The 19465-nt window shown below is 41.5% G+C and overlaps 1 protein-coding gene across 2 annotated transcripts in view; it reads left to right on the plus strand.

Annotated features, from left to right (window-relative positions):
• Positions 1 to 19465, plus strand: part of LOC130285534 (regulator of G-protein signaling 11-like) — a 115268-nt gene that overhangs the window by 49059 nt on the left and 46744 nt on the right. For both annotated transcript variants that reach the window (XM_056537051.1, XM_056537050.1), the window contains 4 exons: positions 5071 to 5177; positions 12944 to 12995; positions 14095 to 14153; positions 17183 to 17259. In XM_056537051.1, the coding sequence (XP_056393026.1) occupies positions 5071 to 5177; positions 12944 to 12995; positions 14095 to 14153; positions 17183 to 17259 (295 nt within the window). The remainder of the gene's footprint in view (positions 1 to 5070; positions 5178 to 12943; positions 12996 to 14094; positions 14154 to 17182; positions 17260 to 19465) is intronic.

The raw sequence follows: 19465 nt of genomic DNA on the forward strand, positions 1-19465 counted from the left end.
TGATAGCGCGAGCCCGCACTCACTCGGCATCTGTCTTCACATTTTGTGTGGGAAAACAAAAAGCCTGGCATCAGCGAATAGTTCTCCTAATGTCTGTTCCATTACAGATTAGGGAGTCTTACATCACCGGGGCTCTTCAATTATGTATGAAATGAGTGAGGGCGTGCGAGGCGGCGTAATGTGCTGCCGCGAAGATAGGGGGGGGGGGGGGGTGGAATTGTACACACTATATATAGAATAATTTTGCTCTTTGTTTTTTTTTTTTTTTGTTAATTTTAATTATTGTTTTATTTCTTTCCATTAATTTTAATTTGCAGAAGTTATTCTCTGTTGTCTTTTATAACTTGCATAGAACATTAGCATTAGCAAATTTCTGTCTCGAAATTTTTTATTTATTTTTTTTAAATAATATCCAAAAAGGAAAAGAAAGCATGTCTGCACTCACCATGTATGAAGCATAAAATTCGGACTTTATTGCAGCAATGTCCATTTGCAAAAAGGTTCACCCCTCTGCAGGTAGGGAAGGCACCTGGGTGAACCTTTTTGTATTGGAACTCTGAGAATAAGAGGAAATATAATTTTATTACCAATTATAATAGCTCCACTACCCAAGTTCATAACATCCTGAGAAAACATTGGGCTGTCCTTCTTAGCGATCCCATATAAAAACAAAAAATTCCTACTAAACCTCTCATTACTTATCAGAAAGCACGCACTTTAAAGGGGTATCCAAAGGATAGGGGATAAGATGTCTGACCGTATCGTGTAATCACGACTCCGCCCCCCCATGTGACATCACGCCCCGCCCCCGCTATGCAAGTCTATGGGAGGGGGCGTGACGGCCGTCACGCCCCCTCCCATGGACTTGCATAGCGGTGGGCGGGGCGTGACGTCACACGGGGGGCGGAGTCGTGATGTCACGATACTTCGGCCCCCTGGTTGGCACCCGGCAGTTTGTGAGCTGGCAGCGCGCCGTGCCGCTTAAAGGGGTACTCCTGTGGAAAACTTTTTTTTTTTTTTTTTTTTTTTAATCCACTGGTGCTAGAAAGTTAAACAGATTTGTAAATGACTTGTATTAAAAAATCTTAAATCCTTCCAGTACTTATTAGGGGCTATATACTACAGAGGAAATGCTTTTCTTTTTTTGGATTTCTCTGACGACCACAGTGCTCTCTGCTGTCCATTTTTTGGAACTGTCCCAGAGCAGGAGAAAATCCCCATAGCAAACATATGCTGCTCTGGACAGTTCCTAAAATGGACAGCAGAGGTCGGCAGAGAGCACTGTGGTCGTGACATCAGAGAAATCCAAAAAGAAAAGCATTTCCTCTGTAGTATACAGCCCCTAAAATGTATTGGAAGGATTAAGATTTTTTAATAGAAGTAATTTACAAATCTGTTTAACTTTCTGGCACCAGTTGATTTAAAAATTAAAGTTTTCCACGGGAGTACTTCTTTAAAGAGGTGGGCGTCAAACGCCAAGATTGCGGGGTCCCCAGCGGCGGGACCCCCGCGGTCAGACATCTTATCCCCTAAGATGTCTTGGGGCCGGAGTACCCCTTTAAGGAGTAATTTGCACCAAGTCGCCTTAGGACACTCCCATCGAACATTAATAAAGATGCACTTTCCTCCTGCCACCGGCACTTTTAAATGTGGTCATTTCAGATGCCTATGTTGCACATGGATCCCTGACAGTGACACCTCAACTTTAAAATCCTTCTCTCGAGGTGAGGTTTTCTCTATTAAAGGAAGACATGACTGTTCCTCTATGTATGGTATTTACCTACTCACATGTAAATGTGGGATCCAATATATTGGTTGGACTGTACAGACTCTTAGAACGAGAATGAACAAACACGCTATAACTTTATATTAAATTTATGCAACACAGTGTATGGCGGCACATCACCGTGATCCATGCAAGTGACCCGGAGTGCGTGTCAGTATACATAATCGAATCGATCCGGAAGGGATTCACAATAGATTCCAAAAAACTGATCAACAGAGAATCATTCTGGATTTTTATGGCCTGAAGGGTTGAATGAAAAAACTATGTTTTAGATGAATATAGAGTCTGGGGTGTTGACAGGTTTTATATGCTGTGATACTTCCGTTGCTATTGCCTTTTTACTATGCTATTCCCCTTGATTGTTATCAATGAACGAGACGTCATTTCTGTTTGTGACGTCCCCATTGCACCCTGTATAAATTTGTGTCTAAGGCTATTTGTTATCATGCCTGATGAAAAGACCGGAATGGTCTTGAACGCGTTTTGTTTTCTGTATATTAATAAAGATACCTGTTGTACATACATCTGGACTTACCTGGTTCCCTTCAACAGCACGATCTCCAGGTTCCACCTTCCTGTCCGTCTCTCCAACCTCCACCCAGCTTTCCCAGTCTCCTGAAGCCCCCAGCAGTGATAGGCTGCTTCTCCACCCTGAACTCCTCATCACAGCCCTCTCCCTGCCCCCCCCCCCCCCGCACTGATCCCTCCCCCCCCCCCCCCCCCCACTCACTCTTCTTTCAGCCTTCAATAAATCTCTGCCCTGCCCACCTGTCCCCTCTCCCTACCACCACATCCTGCACCAGCCTGTCGGACAGTGAAATCATACTTTACCATGACGTTGGCGGCAGGATGTTTAAGTCTCCCGGGCAATCTCTGCAGCCTGAGATTACCGCAATTAGGAAATGGCTTGAAAGTCCCATAGACTTGTATGTACTCTGTGGATCGGGACATCCCTAAACTCTACTTTATTTTTGTTTCACATGTAATAAACATGTATACCGTGTTTAATCCAGGATATCTCCAGCCATTTGGTAGTTCTGCTGGAACATATATATGCACATATATTTACTCACACACATATACTATATACTGCATATATATACAGTCATGGCCATAAATGTTGGTACCCCTGAAATTTTTCAAAAAAATGAAGTATTTCTCACAGAAAAGGATTGCAGTAACACATGTTTTCCTATACACATGTTTATTCCCTTTGTGTGTATTGGAAACTAAACCAAAAAAAAGGAGGAAAAAAAGCAAATTGGACATAATGACCCAGATTTATCAATCTGTGTGAGAGAAAAAGTGGAGTGATTTTCTCATAGCAACCAATCACAGTTCAGCTTTCACTATACCAGAGCTCATTAGCTGAGCTGTGATTGGTTGCTGGAGGGAAATCTCTCCACTTTTTCTCTCACACGGTTTGATAAATCTGCGCCAATGTCACACAAAACTCTTAAAATGGGCTGGACAAAATTATTGGCAAACTTAACTTAATATTTGGTTGCCACCCTTTGGAAAAAATTACTGAAACCAGTCGCTTGCTATAACCATCAAAAAGCTACTTACACCTCGAAGCCGGGATGTTGGACCACTCTTCCACTTTTTGACGTATGTTTGGGGTCATTGTCCTGCTGGAAGCCCCAAGATCTCAGACACAAACCCAGCTTTCTGACACTGGGCTGTATAGTGCGACCCAAAATCCATTGGTAATCCTCAGATTTCATGATGTCTTGTACACATTCAAGGCCCCCAGTGCCAGAGGCAGAAAAACAACCCAAAACATCATTGAACTCCACCATATTTCACTGTAGGTACTGTGTTCTTTTCTTTGTAGACCTCATTCTGTTTTCGGTAAACAGTAGAATGATGGGCTTTACCAAAAAGCTCTATCTTGGTCTCATCTGTCCACAAGACGTTTTCCCAGAAGGATTTTGGTTACTCAAGTTCATTTTGTCAAAATGTAGTCTTGCTTTTTTAGGTCTCTGTGTCAGCAGTGGGGTCCTCCTGGGTCTCCTCCATAGTGGGGGTCCTCCTGGGTCTCCTCCATAGTGGGGTCCTCCTGGGTCTCCTCCATAGTGGGGTCCTCCTGGGTCTCCTCCATAGTGGGGTCCTCCTGGGTCTCCTCCATAGTGGGGTCCTCCTGGGTCTCCTCCATAGTGGGGTCCTCCTGGGTCTCCTCCATAGTGGGGTCCTCCTGGGTCTCCTCCATAGTGGGGTCCTCCTGGGTCTCCTCCATAGTGGGGTCCTCCTGGGTCTCCTCCATAGTGGGGTCCTCCTGGGTCTCCTCCATAGTGGGGTCCTCCTGGGTCTCCTGCCATAGCATTTCTTTCATTTAAATGTCGACAGATATTCAAGCTGTCCTGCAGGCTCAGGGAGCATCAGTGTCAGCAGCGAACTATCTTTGGAACTTGTTTGGGGCTGCTTATCCACCATCCGGACTATCCCTGCGTTGACACCTTTCATCAATGTTTCTCTTCCGTCCACGCCCAGGGAGATTAGCTTCAGTGCCATGGGTTGCAAACTTCTTGATAATGTTGTGCACTGTGGACAAAGGCAAATCTAGATCTCTGGAGATGGACTTATAACCTTGAGATTGTTGATATTTTCCCACAATTTGGTTCTCAAGTCCTCAGACAGTTCTCTTCTCCTCTTTCTGTTGTCCATGCTTAGTGTGACACACACAGACACACAATGCAAAGACTAAATGAACTTCTCTCCTTTTTATCTGCTTTCAGGTGTGATTTTTATATTGCCCACACCTGTTACTTGCCCCAGGTGAGTATAAAGGAGCATCACATGCTTGAAACAATCTTATTTTTCCACAATTTGAAAGGGGGCCAATAATTTTGTCCAGACCATTTTTGGAGTTTGGTGACATTATGTCCAATTTGCTTTTTTCCCTCCTTTTTTGGTTTAGTTCCAATACACACACAGGGAATAAACATGTGTATAGCAAAACGTGTGTTACTGCAATCCTTTTCTGTGAGAAATACTTAATTTTCTTGAAAAAAATGTAGGGGTGCCAACATTTATGGCCATGACTGTAAATTTAGGCATGGGGATTACTTAATTTTTTTTTTTTTACCATCTAGCCTACAAAGCCTTGGTAATTCCTGTGCCGCCATATGGTGCCTGCCTCGGCCTGCCACTCTATATAACTTTAATACGACATCCCACTAGTTACAGTATGAGCCCATATGTACTATTTTATATGTTTTTTATATTTGTATACATCTGTAATCTGACCTAGTGCTCTAGTTTTTGTTCTTTTTTTTTTGCAGAAGCGTTGCATCTTGGAAATTTGCTTGTCAAATACGGTTACATATATCCCCTAAAGGATCCCAGGAATCTCGTTCTTAGAGCGGATGACTCCCCCTACCGATTTCAGGTAAAAACTGTAGCTGACCGTTGGTATAATGTTGTATTTGTTGTCCTTCAGAAAATGTTTTACAGCACCCCCCAAGTGGCGGATGGACTGGAGTACTCCTATCACAAACTGGGTCTGATTTTTATTTGGGGTCCAGACTACGTGTATAAAATATAGGAAGCAATATGCAATTACTATTCAGCTTAGTACAAAATTTAAGTGTACAACACTGCTCGTAGTGGCCATAGGTGGTAGTGCATGTTCAATTTTTTTTTTTGTATTTTGACATTACAGGCCTCCATTTGCCTCCTATGGTGTTAAAATAGTGGACTGTTTAGATTATTTTCCCACTGTAACACACTGAAGCAGTTTTTTCTCTTCTTTCTTACTGCCTGCCCTGTCCCCTCTTCTTGCCCCTACACTCGTCACCTGCCTTTTGGACAGTTAAATCATACTTTACCATGATCTTGCCGACAGGATGTTTAAAACTCCCGGGCAATCTCCACAGCCCCAGAGTAATGCAATCGGGAAATGTACCGGAAGTCCCATAGATTTGTATGGGCTCAGCTGTTTTACTTTTGGGCTGTGGAGATCATCGGTATTGGGACAAAACCTTAGCTGACCATTGGTATAATGTTGTATTTTGTTGTTCTTCAGAACATGTTCTACCGTGTCCCCCAGTGGCGGATACACATAATATTGTGTATGAAATAATACCGTATGGTATATGCACTTCCTAACCAGCATAGTACACAATTTAATTATACAACACTGCTCATTGTGGCCATAAGTGGTAGTGCAGTTTAAATTAATTAATTAATTTATTTTGACAATCCAGGCTTCCATATGTCCCCTATGGTGTTAACGTAGTGGACGGTTTAGATTATTTACCCACTGTAGCACACTGAAGCTTGTTCTTACAGTAACCGGTGATACATTGTGGCTTTCTAAGCCTTTATTGATCGATCTATTATTTGCTTAAAGTGGGGGGTGGGGGAGACTTTAATTTGAGCAGACGGATGTAGAGCTACAATGCAGAGTGGTTAGCAGCTAATGGGCGGCATTATTGACAGTGTTTAGTTCGATTCTTTTATGTGGTGCACTATCGATTAACCCTTCGCTCGCATTTCCTGTGCATCCTCCGATTCAGAAAATCAACATGTTTCCTGCCACCGGCTTTTCTCTCATCAAATTCTCCCAAGAAAATTGGAAGATAATTGCACCTCGATGCCCCAGAGGATTGTAGAGGCTGCGAATAGCTTGTATTGGAATAGAATCAGCCGCATAATGAATACACCGAAGAGGAAAGAAACTTCTAACTATAGATCCCAGGAAACTTATTATATTCTTGTATATAGGAGCAGTATTATAGTAGTTATATTCTTGTATATAGGAGGCAGTATTATAGTAGTTATATTCTTCTATATAGGAGCAGTATTATAGTAGTTATATTCTTGTATATAGGAGCAGTATTATACAAGTTATATTCTTGTACATAGGAGCAGTATTATAGTAGTTATATTCTTGTATATAGGGAGCAGTATTATAGTAGTTATATTCTTGTATATAGGAGCAGTATTATAGTAGTTATATTCTTGTATATAGGAGCAGTATTATAGTAGTTATATTCTTGTATATAGGAGGTAGTATTATAGTAGTTATATTCTTGTATATAGGAGCAGTATTATAGTAGTTATATTCTTGTATATAGGAGCAGTATTATAGTAGTTATATTCTTGTATATAGGAGCAGTATTATAGTAGTTATATTCTTGTATATAGGAGCAGTATTATAGTAGTTATATTCTTGTATATAGGAGCAGTATTATAGTAGTTATATTCTTGTATATAGGAGGTAGTATTATAGTAGTTATATTCTTGTATATAGGAGCAGTATTATAGTAGTTATATTCTTGTATATAGGAGCAGTATTATAGTAGTTATATTCTTGTATATAGGAGCAGTATTATAGTAGTTATATTCTTGTATATAGGAGCAGTATTATAGTAGTTATATTCTTGTATATAGGAGCAGTATTATAGTAGTTATATTCTTGTATATAGGAGGCAGTATTATAGTAGTTATATTCTTGTATATAGGAGCAGTATTATAGTAGTTATATTCTTGTATATAGGAGCAGTATTATAGTAGTTATATTCTTGTATATAGGAGCAGTATTATAGTAGTTATATTCTTGTATATAGGAGCAGTATTATAGTAGTTATATTCCTGTATATATGAGCAGTATTATAGTAGTTATATTATTGTATATAGGAGCAGTATTATAGTAGTTATATTCCTGTATATATGAGCAGTATTATAGTAGTTATATTCCTGTATATATGAGCAGTATTATAGTAGTTATATTCTTGTATATAGGAGCAGTATTATAGTAGTTATATTCCTGTATATATGAGCAGTATTATAGTAGTTATATTCTTGTATGTAGGAACAGTATTATAGTAGTTATATTCTTGTATATAGATCAGTATTATAGTAGTTATATTCTTGTATATAGGAGCAGTATTATAGTAGTTATATTCTTGTATATAGGAGCAGTATTATAGTAGTTATATTCTTGTATATAGCAGCAGTATTATAGTAGTTATATTCTTGTATATAGGAGCAGTATTATAGTAGTTATATTCTTGTATATAGGAGCAGTATTATAGTAGTTATATTCTTGTATATAGGAGGCAGTATTATAGTAGTTATATTCTTGTATATAGGAGAAGTATTATAGTAGTTATATTCTTGTATATAGGAGCAGTATTATAGTAGTTATATTCTTGTATATATGGGGGCAGTATTATAGTAGTTATATTCTTGTATATAGGAGCAGTATTATAGTAATTATATTCTTTTACATAGAAGCAGTATTATTGTAGTATTATTCAAATACAGAGAAGTGAAAGAATATCGCACTCACCCACAACTATTGCTGAATGAAAGGGATGTTTTATTCCAAAAAATTCATCCGGAGAAATACAGGTGGGGGACGTGGAGGAGTGAAGACAAGCGACCGGTTTCACGCTAGAAAGCGCTTTCTCTGGCTTGGGAACCCAATTGCGATATTCTTTCACTTCTCTGCTTTTGAATTGTACCGGACTGAATTGTCTCATTTATCTGCACCACTCCATTTTTTGAAAGTTCCCCTGCTGACTTCAGCTGCCACGTATACAGCATACTGCATCGTACCTATAGACAGTGCCACTTCCTTCTCTTTTTTTCCTGCTGCTATTATAGTAGTATTATTCTTGTACATAGGAGGCAGTATTATAGTATTTATATTCTTGTATATAGGGGCAGTATTATAGTAGTATTATTCTTGTATATAGGGGCAGTATTATAGTAGTATTATTCTTGTACATAGGAGGCAGTATTATAGTAGTTATATTCTTGTATATAGGAGCAGTATTATAGTAGTATTATTCTTGTACATAGGAGGCAGTATTATAGTAGTTATATTCTTGTATATAGGAGCAGTATTATAGTAGTATTATTCTTGTACATAGGAGGCAGTATTATAGTAGTTATATTCTTGTACATAGGAGCAGTATTATAGTAGTTATATTCTTGTATATAGGGGCAGTATTATAGTAGTTATATTCTTGTATATAGGAGGCAGTATTATAGTAGTTATATTCTTGTATATAGGGGCAGTATTATAGTAGTTATATTCTTGTATATAGGGGCAGTATTATAGTAGTTATATTCTTGTATATAGGAGCAGTATTATAGTAGTAGTGTTCTTGTACATAAGAGCAGTATTATAGTAGTTATATTCTTTGTAAAAGGGTTTCACTCTGGGATCGTCCTTTGCCTTAGCCAAAGGACACGGTTTTCCACAATAAACCGGCAAACAGCGAGTCCTTTCTGCAATTCTGGCTCCTCGCCAGGTTTATTAAACGGGGTACAGGATAAACAAAGTAAACAAAACATAAAAATAACTCCTAGGCCATCTAGCCACTCACTACACATGCAGAATGCCCTGACTAATAACTGATGGGCTTTTCCCTGCCAGTTTAAACACAATAACTTCTGCAGCCTTATAAGACACAGTTCACATTTGAACATAAAGTCCCATTCGTACAGCCACTTGCTATATGTTACAGGAGCCGCGTCTCTCACTCCGGGAGTCCAAGCTTGTGTCCTCCGCAGCCCTTGCTGTGCCCGCCTGGCACTGGACACGGTGTCTCCCCCCTCTAACAGCCACTTCTGTCTAGGGGAGAGCCCAGATTATTCTGTTTCTCTTGCTTTTAAGGACCCTTCCCCTTTCTGCTGCCTCATTGATTAGTCCACAGGTGGAGATTTCTGCAGGATCAGTGTGGGAAATGCACCCTTTCCTTGCCACACCTTGTATATAGGAGCAGTATTATAGTAGTCATATTCTTGTATATAGGAGCAGTATTATAGTAGTCATATTCTTGTATATAGAAGTATTATAGTAGTTATTTTCTTGTGTATAGAGGACAGTATTATAGTAGTTATATTCCTGTATATAGGAGGCAGTATTATTGTAGTTATATTCTTGTATATAGGAGCAGTATTATAGTAGTTATATTTTGTATATAGGAGCAGTATTATAGTAGTTATATTCGTGTATATAGGAGCAGTATTATGGTAGCTATATTCTTGTATATAGGAGCAGTATTATAGTAGTTATATGCTTGTATATAGGAGCAGTATTATAGTAGTTATATCAATGTCCAAAGAGAAAGGGGAAAAAAGTGGCACCAAAGAGCAAATATCCCTGTACAATAATGAAATCCTGAGGCAATACAATCAGGGCTATCCAGAAGATTTGAAGTACAGCCGTACCTGGGGGTGCAGGTGTAATATCAGATAACATAAAACATCGAGGAGAAGAAGGTGAAAAGACCGCACTCACCCACTGTACTCGCTGGTAGATTGCAGATTTATTCAGAATGCAAAAAACAATTCCATATGGTGGAGGACGTGGAGGGGAAAAAAAAGCCAAACGGACTAGTTTCGCGCCAGCCGGCGCTTTCTCTGACTGGGCTACATCAGCTGGCAGGAAGGGGAGGGAATTTCAAACGCCAAAGCTGATGTCATCAGCTTTGGCGTTTGAAATTCCCTCCCCTTCCTGCCAGCTGATGTAGCCCAGTCAGAGAAAGCGCCGGCTGGCGCGAAACTAGTCCGTTTGGCTTTTTTTTCCCCTCCACGTCCTCCACCATATGGAATTGTTTTTTGCATTCTGAATAAATCTGCAATCTACCAGCGAGTACAGTGGGTGAGTGCAGTCTTTTCACCTTCTTCTCCTCGATGTTTTATAGTAGTTATATTCTTGTATATAGTAGCTGTATTATAGTAGTTATATTCTCTTATATAGGAGCAGTATTATAGTAGTTATATTCTTGTATATAGGAGCAGTATTATAGTAGTTATATTCTTGTATATAGGAGCTGTATTATAGTAGTTATATTCTCTTATATAGGAGCAGTATTATAGTAGTTGTATTCTTGTATATAGGAGCAGTATTATAGTAGTTATATTCTTCTATATAGGAGGCAGTATTATAGTAGTTATATTCTTGTATATAGGAGCAGTATTATAGTAGTTATATTCTTGTATATAGGAGCAGTATTATAGTAGTTATATTCTTGTATGTAGGAGCAGTATTATAGTAGTGATATTCTTGTATATAGGAGACAGTATTATAGTAGTTATATTCTTCTACATTGGAGACAGTATTATAGTAGTTATATTCTTGTATATAGGAGCAGTATTATAGTAGTTATATTCTTGTATATAGGAGCAGTATTATAGTAGATATATTCTTGTATATAGGAGGCAGTATTATAGTAGATATATTCTTGTATATAGGGGGCAGTATTATAGTAGATATATTCTTGTATATAGGAGGCAGTATTATAGTAGATATATTCTTGTATATAGGAGGTAGTATTATAGTAGTTATATTCTTGTATATAGGAGCAGTATTATAGTAGTTAAATTCTTGTATATAGGAGCAGTATTATAGTAGATATATTCTTGTATATAGGAGGCAGTATTATAGTAGTTATATTCTTGCACATAGGGGGCAGTATTATAGTAGTTGTATAAAAAAGGAAAAAAAGGTAAAAGTGGCACTGTTTAACAAAACGCAATGAAACAGCAATGTGTGAACAGGAGCCAAGCTATGCAGGGGAGCTTCACAAGATGCAATGCAAGCGGTGCAGATAGATTCAGGAATGTAATCTACATTTTTTCTCGCATTAATTGTGGGTGAGTGCGATTTTTCTTCACTTCTCTATGTTGGATCTTATAGTAGTTGTATTCTTGTTAAAAGAGGCAATAAATCCTGTTAAATCTCTTCCTGTACCAGTGATGATCAGTAGTTAGTGCAGTTCCCCTTTAAATGACGTTGCTGTGTCGAGCTTCAGGCCAGAGACCCTTGGACAAATGAGGTGTCTTGAGATGATTAATAACAAGGAATGTTCTGCTAAATTTGGAAAGAATCAGGAGATTATGCCAGATACATTTTGAGGCTATGAATATCTTGTTAAGGCGACAGAATATTTATTTTGACAGGAGCACTGCCCAACATGGCAAGACGCGCTGCCATCCCCTGTTATTACTGCAATCTGTCTTGGAGACTCTAAGCCTGATAGACGTGAAGCTGCTTCTCTGCGGGCTCTAAGAAGACAATGAGACGAGGCACTTCAGGAGGGAGATTGATGTAAATAGGTTATGGGTTGGGGTCTGACTAATTCCTTTCACATACTAGCTGCCTCAATGTGGGGATATGTCGGCACTTCCGTGGAATCTGCACGAGGTAGGGTAAAGCCACAGGTAGAAGAAAGATGATACCCAGCACTCACCAGTGATGCACAGTGAAGATTTATTATGCCATAATGTAGTACGCGTTTCGGGGTGGGAGCCTTCCTCGGCTGTCTGCCATAGGCAGACAGCTGAGGAAGGCTCCCTCGCCGAAACGCGTCCTTGTACTACACTATGGCATAATAAATCTTCACTATACATCACTGGTGAGTGCTGGGTATCCTCTTTCTTTCTACATACTAGCTGCCAACATGGACTCCATAACCCTATAACATTTCACTATACTTCCGTAAAGGAACCAACCCTCCTTCACCATCGAATATATCTCCACACTTGGGGCTCCTCTCTCTCTTCTTTGGGGTTTCACCCAATGTGATGCTCTAACAATACATAAGAAAACCCATTGAAGAACATTTGTACCTTTCTGACACGTGGTACAACCAAAGTGGTGGTGCATGCCCATGGAATTTCTTCATGGAAGACCAGTTCCCACCTCTTCCATAGAATTTTCCTTATCACCTAAGACAGTCTTTCTGTATTGTACCCTCATCTCTAGTGTATGTTCAGTGTCTAACAGAGACTACCATGTACCAGCGAGAGAGTCACCCACATACTCATAGCCCCATTAACAGTGTCCTAAAAAAAGAGGGTCCGTATTAATAGCGTCCTATCTAGATTTTACCCAAAATGTTCCAAGTTCCCCAGCAGGTGCCATTGAAAACACTGACTATCATCTTCCTTAGATATGGTCCTCCTGACCGTGGCCCATACAACATACCATTGTGGGTCACATGGCCACCAGTGCAGCACTACTCTTGCGTCACACTGCCTGACATATATTGGTATAATTGGACTTTGTACTGGACTTTATAATTGGACTTTGTACTGTATTGAACTTTGTACTTTGTATTGTTCTTTTGTGCCTTTGAGTTCATAATTCAATAATATTTTGCCAAAATTTTTTATAATTTTTTTTTCTTCCAGACTCCGTATTTTTGGACCACCAATAAGTGGCCTGCCACCGAGCTGGACTATGGTAATCTGTGCTTGTTTGCTTCTATGTCTAACTCTTCCTTTGTGTTATTATACAAGAAATGGTGGCCTTACTATAATATACTTGTCCCCGTAATATCTCCTCCTGCTTCTGTGCTGTTATAGGGACTGGGACTGTTAAATATGCTGGGACTCATATACATTTTTTAATAAACGGTAGATATCTAAGCTGTCTTCCTTTTGGTTCCAGGCTAAGTGTTCCTTATCCTGCAAGGCCTAAATCTCTGTAGATGCTCCTCGTGGGCGGTTCACTGTTTTCTTGACATTGTATCCACTCGTTCAGTTTCTAATAAGGTGCCCTTATGCAGTGGATCCTAACCTACAGCTCTGTGTATAACTACACATTTCAGCATGCCCAAAGCCAAAAGTGCCTGAAAGTAGAAAAGAAAAAAAGAGACCGACATGGGCGCCTTGTGCATTACCACTAAACAGGGATAGCAAATTAGAACAAAGTACCAGTGAACGGGCAGGACTTGCCCCTAGGTAATGGCCGCTCACCTTGAGCGAATAAGGTATTCGCATATAACCCACACCGTGGGTGACAGAAAGGCAGGAACAGCTGCTGAGCCTGGGTCCCAGGGAAGGGAATGATCCAAACCTGATAGAAGTGGAGGCAAAGAAGGGAAATTTGACCCTTACAGAGGCGCTGCTAGTTCCAAAGTAACGTGGATGCCAACCAGAGGTATTGGTAAAAACACCGGAGTGGTTTATTAGAGCATAAGAGAACAGTGAAGTACATAGATGACGCGTTTTGGTGGAGCTACCCCCTTCCTCAGATCAGTGTCTGATCTGAGGAAGGGGGGGCTCCCCCGAAACGCATCATCAATGTACTTCACTGTTCTCTTATGCTCTAATAAACCACTCCGGTGTTTTTACCAACACCACTGGTTGGCATCCATGTTACTTTGGAACTAGCAGCGCCTTTGTAAGGGTCAAATTTCCCTTCTTCGCCTCCAAAGCCAAATGTGGGTGTTTCTGGGATGTTTGTGGGTGTTCCTGGGCAGATTAGGGGTGGAGTTATAAATATATTGGGGAAAAAAATAAACTTTGGGAAGGAAGTAACATGATTCTCTTCTTTTCAGCAATATATCTCGCAAAGAAGAATATCAGGAAACAAGGAGACCTGGTGGAGTATGAGAAGGTAAGTCTGGGTAACAATCGATATGGCGGCCATTACAGCTCCCACCAGGGCTGTGACTCAGCTTTCCTGTACTGCTTTAAGGCAAATCACTCTTTTAATGACGTGACGAAAAAAGATGGGAAGGTATCACTTCTGGTATTCTAATAAAGATGGCTGGAGACCTCCTACTGGAGCGGTAAGGGGGTCGTATTGGTTGTCACCAAGCTTTCTTTGAATGGGATTTCCTCTATAAAGAGAATATTTATCCTCTCCTGAGAATAATATGAAATAACAATCTTCATGTAGTAAGTCTGCATTGTGCTAGAGCCCTGCATGGGACCATTTTCTTAAAGGAGATCTGCGGTGTATAAGACACATCCCCCTCGATCCCACTGTAAGGGGTCCAGGCGTTGCCGTGGCTAATGCGCATGTCTTCAACGACAGGCCCCCCCCCCCCCATACAGCTCTATGGGAGAGGCGGGGATGCACAAACGCTGCATCTCCGCCTCTCCCATACAGATACATGGAGGGGGCGTGTTGGCCGGAGCCCCGTACAGGAGATCGCGGTGGTCCGTGTATAGATCGGACCCCCAGCAAACAGACACTTGTCCCCTATTCTGCACATAGGGGATAAGGGTTATACACCCCAGATCTCCTTTAATCCCGCTCCCGACTGCTCCCACTGGATTTCTGACCATTACCGCCTGCTCTCACAAGGTGCATGTTCTATTTCTCACATGTGTGCCCAATCCTGCCCGCTCCTGCAAAAATATTCTGTCACAACTTTTACAGATAGCCCACTCCCTGTTCCATTTTATCACCCCTTGTGCCATATCATCACCCCCTTGTACCATTTCATCAATCCCTTGAACCATTTCATCACCCCCTGTGTCATTTTATTAGCCACGTATATTGTTTAATCACTCCCTTGTACCAATTCATCATCCCTTGTACCAATTCATCATCCCTTGTACCATTTCATCATCCCTTGTACCATTTCATCACCCCCTTGTACCATTTCATCACCCCCTTGTACCATTTCATCATCCCTTGTACCATTTCATCACCCCCTTGTACCATTTCATCATCCCCTTGTACCATTTCATCACCCCTTGTACCATTTCATCACCCCCTTGTGCCATTTCATCACCCCCTTGTGCCATTTCATCACCCCCTTGTGCCATTTCATCACCCCCTTGTGCCATTTCATCACCCCCTTGTGCCATTTCATCACCCCCTTGTACCATTTCATCACCCCCTTGTGCCATTTCATCACCCCCTTGTACCATTTCATCACCCCTTTGTACCATTTCATCACCCCCTTGTACCATTTCATCACCCCCTTGTACCATTTCACCACCCCTTGTGCCATTTCATCACCCCCTTGTGCCATTTCATCACCCCCTTGTGCCATTTCATCAGCCCCTTGTGCCATTTCATCATTCACTAATGCTATATTATCACCCCCTTGTGCCATTTCATCATTGTGGGAGTGCGCAGGATTTTGCAGGACTGGTGGGATCACAGTCTCATTGCAGTCCTCTACATTGTGTCTTTTCGTGTTATTCCTCCTGGAAATGTAAAAATAAATGAACATTTGGTCATTACCATTTACAAAAACAATACCATTTCGTCTTTAGAGTGTTTCCCTATACAATTTTATGGTAGAGGGGTGTGATGCAGGGCAGATGGAATCACCCTAGGGGCAGATGGCATTAACCCCTTGTATTCGTGACGCCAGAAAGTGGTTTATCCTCAATACCACCCGAAGGTATACCGCCGGATCCTGGGCTAGGCACGGGGGGGCAATAATGACTCCGACGTCAAGTTACGGACAACGGTAGCTTTACTGAGTGACAGATGGTACAGTCTATACAGTTCAGCCAGGCCCACGGAGGTGACCAGTGACTTCACAGACCTTAAGGGCTTACTGGGACTTGCAGTGGTTTTGGACAATTTAGTGCAGGCCACGTTGACTTGACTTGACTGACATGTGACATACTATGCTGTGACTTTAGGTTACTTGTAGACTTGTAGCTTGTGGCTGCAGACTGGATTTGAGGCTCCGATGACTCCAGACTCCCTCCTAGACTCGCCTGCACTGGACCTCATCTAGGCAGAAAGGGAGAGAAGAGACTCCTCCCAGGTATTTTATCAGGGAGGCTCTGGTGAGGTCCCATTGGTCACCCTTAGGTCACCTGGTCACTGATACCTCCTGGGTAACAATCATATGATAAATCACATGACAACTGAAGATCACATGGGAACATTTCTTAAAGTTATAACACTTCTTTACACACTTTACAGCATAATAAATGGAAAAACATATGTACATGAGGGGACGGGTGTAAAGGGGCCCAGGAGACACTGCAGGGAGGCTGCCGGACGGGTGTAAGGGGGCCCAGGAGACACTGCAGGGAGGCTGCCGGACGGGTGTAAAGGGGCCCAGGAGACACTGCAGGGAGGCTGCCGGACGGGTGTAAAGGGGCCCAGGAGACACTGCAGGGAGGCTGCCGGACGGGTGTAAGGGGGGCCAGGAGACACTGCAGGGAGGCTGCCGGACGGGTGTAAGGGGGACCAGGAGACACTGCAGGGAGGCTGCCGGACGAGTGTAAGGGGGGCCAGGAGACACTGCAGGGAGGCTGCCGGATGGGTGTAAGGGGGCCCAGGAGACACTGCAGGGAGGCTGCCTGACAGGACGGCAAGGGTACGGGGTAACAACTCCTGTACTGGGCCACCACAATTTGACATGTGAAGAACTGATTGGACGGCATGAGATTACATAGGGGCAACACAAGGGGATAGGTAACACCCACTTGTCAATATATTCAATCATTTCCAGGAGGAATAACAGAGGGATAGCACAATGCAAAGTTCTAAGGAAAGCTGCTCTGAAACCGATAAGTCAGCAGAGCTCTTGGATCCCTTTTTTGGTATGTAGGTGCACCACCCTGAGTGTATTCCAGCCGTATCGCACCCCTGGGACATGGATTTGTGAGCTTTTTCTTCTCTGTATGTGATTCGGTATTTTTTTCCTCATGATCTGACAGGATAATTATAATCAACTGCACAAGCGAATCAATCACACGTGGGACTTCGTGGTGATGCAAGCGAGAGAACAGATAAGGTACGGAGACAATGGGGTCCTGTTTAAGGGAACCAGCGCAGGCAAAAAGTGGCGTGTGACCCATGACAACCAATCACATCACAGCTTCCAAATCCTTAAAGGGGTACTCCGGTGGAAAACTTTTATTTATTTATTTTTTCAAATCAACTGGTGCCAGAAAGTTAAACAAATTTGTAAATTACTTCTATTAAAAAAATCTTACTCCTTCCAGTATTTATTAGCTGCTGAATACTACAGAGGAAATTCTTTTCTTTTTGGAACGCTCTCTGCTGACATCCTCATGACCACAGAGCTCTCTGCTGACATCACGAGCACAGTGCTCTCTGCTGACATCTCTGTCCATTTTAGGAACTGTCCAGAGCAGCATATGTTTTCTATGGGGATTTTCTCCTACTCTGGACAGTTCTTAAAATGGACAGAGGTGTCAGCAGAGAGCACTGTGCCCGTGATGTCAGCAGAGAGCTCTGTGTTCCAAAAAGAAAATAATTTCCTCTGTAGTATTCAGCAGCTAATAAGTACTGGAAGGATTAAGATTTTTGAATAGAAGTAATTTACAAATCTGTTTAACTTTCTGGCACCAGTTGATAAAAAAAAAAAAAAGATTTCCACTGGAGTACCCCTTTAAAACGGGAACCCTACGCTTTTTTGGGGCCCCATGAGTGTGTCACACTAATTCTGTTACTGAGATCCTCCAAAAATCTATGGGGAATCCTGGCAGTAAGCGTTCAGTTTCCCTGCAGCACCTCCACAGGTGAAATGAAGTATTACATTGAAACATTGAAATCAATCGGCTATTCGGGTAAACTAGTTAAAGGGGTATTCCAGGAAAAAACTTTTTTTTATATATATCAACTGGCTCCAGAAAGTTAAACAGATTTGTAAATTACTTCTATTAAAAAAATCTTAATCCTTTCAGTACTTATGAGCTTCTGAAGTTAAGGTTGTTCTTTTCTGTCGAAGTGCTCTCTGATGACACGTGTCTCAAGAACCGCCCAGTTTAGAAGAGGTTTGCTATGGGGATTTGCTTCTAAATTGGGCGTTTCCCGAGACAGGTGTCATCAGAGAGCACTTAGACAGAAAAGAACAACCTTAACTTCAGAAGCTCATAAGTACTGAAAGGTTTAAGATTTTTTTAACAGAAGTAATTTACAAATCTGTTTAACTTTCTGGAGCCAGTTGATATATATAAAAAAAGTTTTTTCCTGGATAACCACTTTAACTACAACATCCAGCATGCCTGGACAGCATAACGTATTGACCCCATGGTGGTCACCTTGGAAGGACGTAAAAACTTCCTGCCAAAAACACAGCGCCCCCAGGTGGTGTGCGTTGCATTGCAAGCCAGCCTCCATTTTTGTCAATGGAAATAGGCAGCAATACCAGACAAAACAAAATTGGCGCGTATGTATTACAAGTTTGACCCAACCTTTGAGAGCCACGCCCCTTTTCTACATCAGTGTTTCCCAACCGGGGCGCCTCCAGCTGTTGCAAAACTACAACTCCCAGCATGCCCGGACAGCCGAAGGCTGTCCGGGCATGCTGGGAGTTGTAGTTTTGCAACAGCTGAAGGCGCTCTGGTTGGGAAACCCTGCTCTACATTAACCCCATTATCACCACTTCGGCTTTGATGGATTTCCCATAGAGGGCCATGACTCGGGACACGTACTCCTTTTTTGTAAGCGCGTTTTAAACCTCCATGAATAAGTAAAGTGTTTATGCGGTATACTTAATACAGACGGCACGACATGAAATATTCATGCAAATCTATCATGAAAAATTCAGGGATCATGTCGAATATTTGTATGGATGGCACCAGACACACGCAGCTGTTATCACAGCCGGCCATGTTGTACGGGTGTACGGGCGCGTGCGCACGTATTTATTTCCTGAATATGTGATTCCAGGACTGTGGTCTGATATGTTATCTGCCACAGACAATCTGCTAAATGGATTTACCGGGACCTGCGATTCTTTGTGACAGTGTTTTAGGATACAGGCTCCTGTGATTTATGTTACAATTTACAAGCGGCCATCTTGATCATCGTTATCTATTATAGTTATTTTTAGTACTTTGGTATGGTGGTAGGCATCTTGTTGCCTGAGCTGTTTTTTAACAGCATTTAGCCATATACTTTATGGCACAACCCCTGGACATAGACACAGTGAACATCTGCAGACCGTATTCTTTGTATGGGACATGTTTGTG

The sequence above is a fragment of the Hyla sarda genome, chromosome 8, assembly GCF_029499605.1.
Source record: "Hyla sarda isolate aHylSar1 chromosome 8, aHylSar1.hap1, whole genome shotgun sequence".
Classification (NCBI taxonomy): Eukaryota; Metazoa; Chordata; class Amphibia; order Anura; family Hylidae; genus Hyla; species Hyla sarda.